The sequence below is a fragment of the Mastomys coucha genome, unplaced genomic scaffold (genome assembly GCF_008632895.1).
Source record: "Mastomys coucha isolate ucsf_1 unplaced genomic scaffold, UCSF_Mcou_1 pScaffold21, whole genome shotgun sequence".
NCBI lineage: Eukaryota > Metazoa > Chordata > Mammalia > Rodentia > Muridae > Mastomys > Mastomys coucha.
Window position 1 is genome coordinate 115,566,820 of NW_022196904.1, and position 2,253 is coordinate 115,569,072.

Below are 2,253 nucleotides of genomic sequence, written 5' to 3' on the forward strand. Positions count from 1 at the left end.
CTCACTCTGTAGACCAGGCTGGCCTCGAACTCAGAAATTCGCCTGCCTCTGCCTCCCAAGTACTGGGACTAAAGGTGTGCGCTACCACTGCCCGGCGTGAGATGGTTCAGTGTTTAAGTGTTTGAAGTCAAGCCTGATGTCCTAAATTCAATTTCCAGTATCCACAAGGTGGAAAGAAAGAGCCAATTTACCAAGATATTCTCTGATTGCTACATGTATCTTTGGCACACTGTGATCCCCACTCCCAACAATACACACATAAATAAATAAATATAAAAAGAACTTTAAGACAAATATATTTAGTCTCAACATAAAATGTCCATGAAACCACAGGGTTTTATGTATTGATTAGGGACTCAGGCTCCTAAACACTATCTTGAGGGACAAGCCAGAATGTAACTGGCATTTAGAGAAAAAGCACAAAAGTTCCAAGTTTGGGAATTGGTAGCTTATATGAATATGACAGGCAGGTCCTACTTTAGATCCTACTTTATTTAGTATGATCAGGTCCTACTTTACCACTTTAAAAAAGACAAGGTTTGCTGAGTGATGGTGGCACACACCTTTAATCCCGCCACTGGGAGGAAGAGGCAGGCAGATTTCTGAGTTCGAGGTCAGCCTGGTCTACAGAGTGGGTTCCAGGACAGCAAAGATCCAAGAATTGTATAGTACCACAGAGACCCACACTCACCTAGCAAGGGCTGCCGCTCGCCCACCCGCAGTTGGTGATGGAACTGCTTGCTGATCATGCGTCGACGGGCATCACTCTCGTGGGCAGCCATGTAGGGGATCTCCAGGAGCATAGCAGACACCAGATAGACACACTCTAGCAGTTCCAGGTTGATGTGCAGGTGAAAGGGCACCTGTCGGCGTCGCTCTACTTTTTCCTGTTCCTGATTGCGCTCCTGTAGACTGCGTAGCAGCAGACCCTGGCCCAGCAGCTCCTTGGCACGACCACTTGACTGAATATCCAGAAGTGCATTGTGTGCATCCTTTGTCAGGCCTTGGCGGAAAGCACAAATGCCCAGTTGTACCATGGTACGGTTATACAGGATCTAAGCACAACAAACAGAGAAGATAGGTACAGGCAAACTGTTTACAAAGGCCTATCTTCCACTCTAGACGTGGAGTGTATAGGACAAAATTACTACGAGAATGGAGAAAAAATAAATGAGGGGAAAATTTAGAAAGTATGTATGGTGATGGAGGCTTGGTAAAGGCGTCATTATGAAGAATAGCTAAGAATTAGATATCTGTCATATAGATAAACAGGGATAAGGTCCACATAGGAAAAGGGAATGTGGGGTTCAGATGAATAACTGATCTAAGTATACTTGGAAGAATGAGAGTGATGTAGCTGAGACTGGTCAAAGACCTTACCATAAACCAGGAAGTAGGCACACATAAAGCAGGATGTAAAGATGGGAAACCATGGGAAAGTTCTGAGCAAGTACATAATAAAACCTGACTTAACAGGGTTTCACTCTGGCTATCACAGTAAGAAATGCACAGAAAGACAAAGGGACATAAAGAAAAACACAGCAAGGGCTGAGCAGTGGTGGCGCATGCCTTTAATCCCAGTACACAGAGGTAGAGGCAGGTGGATTTCTGAGTTTGAGGCCAGCCTGGTCTACAGAGTGAGTTCCAGGACAGCCAGGGCTATACAGAGAAACCCTGTCTTGAAAAAAACAAAACAAAACAAAAAAACAAAGAAAAAGACACACAAGATTATGAACAGAAGAAAACCAGGAGGCAGAGATTAAGGTTTCTTATTTGAGTGAGGGTTTTGCTATACAGTGTCATACTGGCAAGTTTTTTATTACCAACCTCTGGGACACACAGGCCAAGACTATGGTTATTGTATACAATACTTAGTATATATTATAATTTCATATAAATGCTATATATTGTATAATGTTATAAGGTAATAAAAATACTAGAGATCAAGAATATAAAACACAGGGCTGGTGAGATGGCTCAGTGGGTAAGAGCACCAACTGCTCTTCCAAAGGTCCTGAGTTCAAATACCAGCAACCACATGGTGGCTCACAACCACCTGTAATGAGATCTGACTCCCTCTTCTGGTGCATCTGAAGACAGCTACAGTGTACTTATTTATAATAACAAATAAATCTTTGGGCTGCAGAGAGCAGGGACTGAGCAAGTGGGGTTGATTCCCAATAATCAGATGAAGGTTCACAACTATCTGTACAGCTACAGTGTGTACTCATATACATAAAATAAATAAATAAA

General features: G+C 42.9%; 1 protein-coding gene across 2 annotated transcripts in view; it reads right to left on the reverse strand.

The window, feature by feature from the left end:
* The window catches only part of LOC116102957 (eukaryotic translation initiation factor 3 subunit C), a 17,883-nt gene that overhangs the window by 2,371 nt on the left and 13,259 nt on the right, over positions 1-2,253 (reverse strand). For both annotated transcript variants that reach the window (XM_031388274.1, XM_031388273.1), the window contains exon 16: positions 692-1,055. In XM_031388274.1, coding sequence (XP_031244134.1) covers positions 692-1,055 — 364 coding nt within the window. The remainder of the gene's footprint in view (positions 1-691; positions 1,056-2,253) is intronic.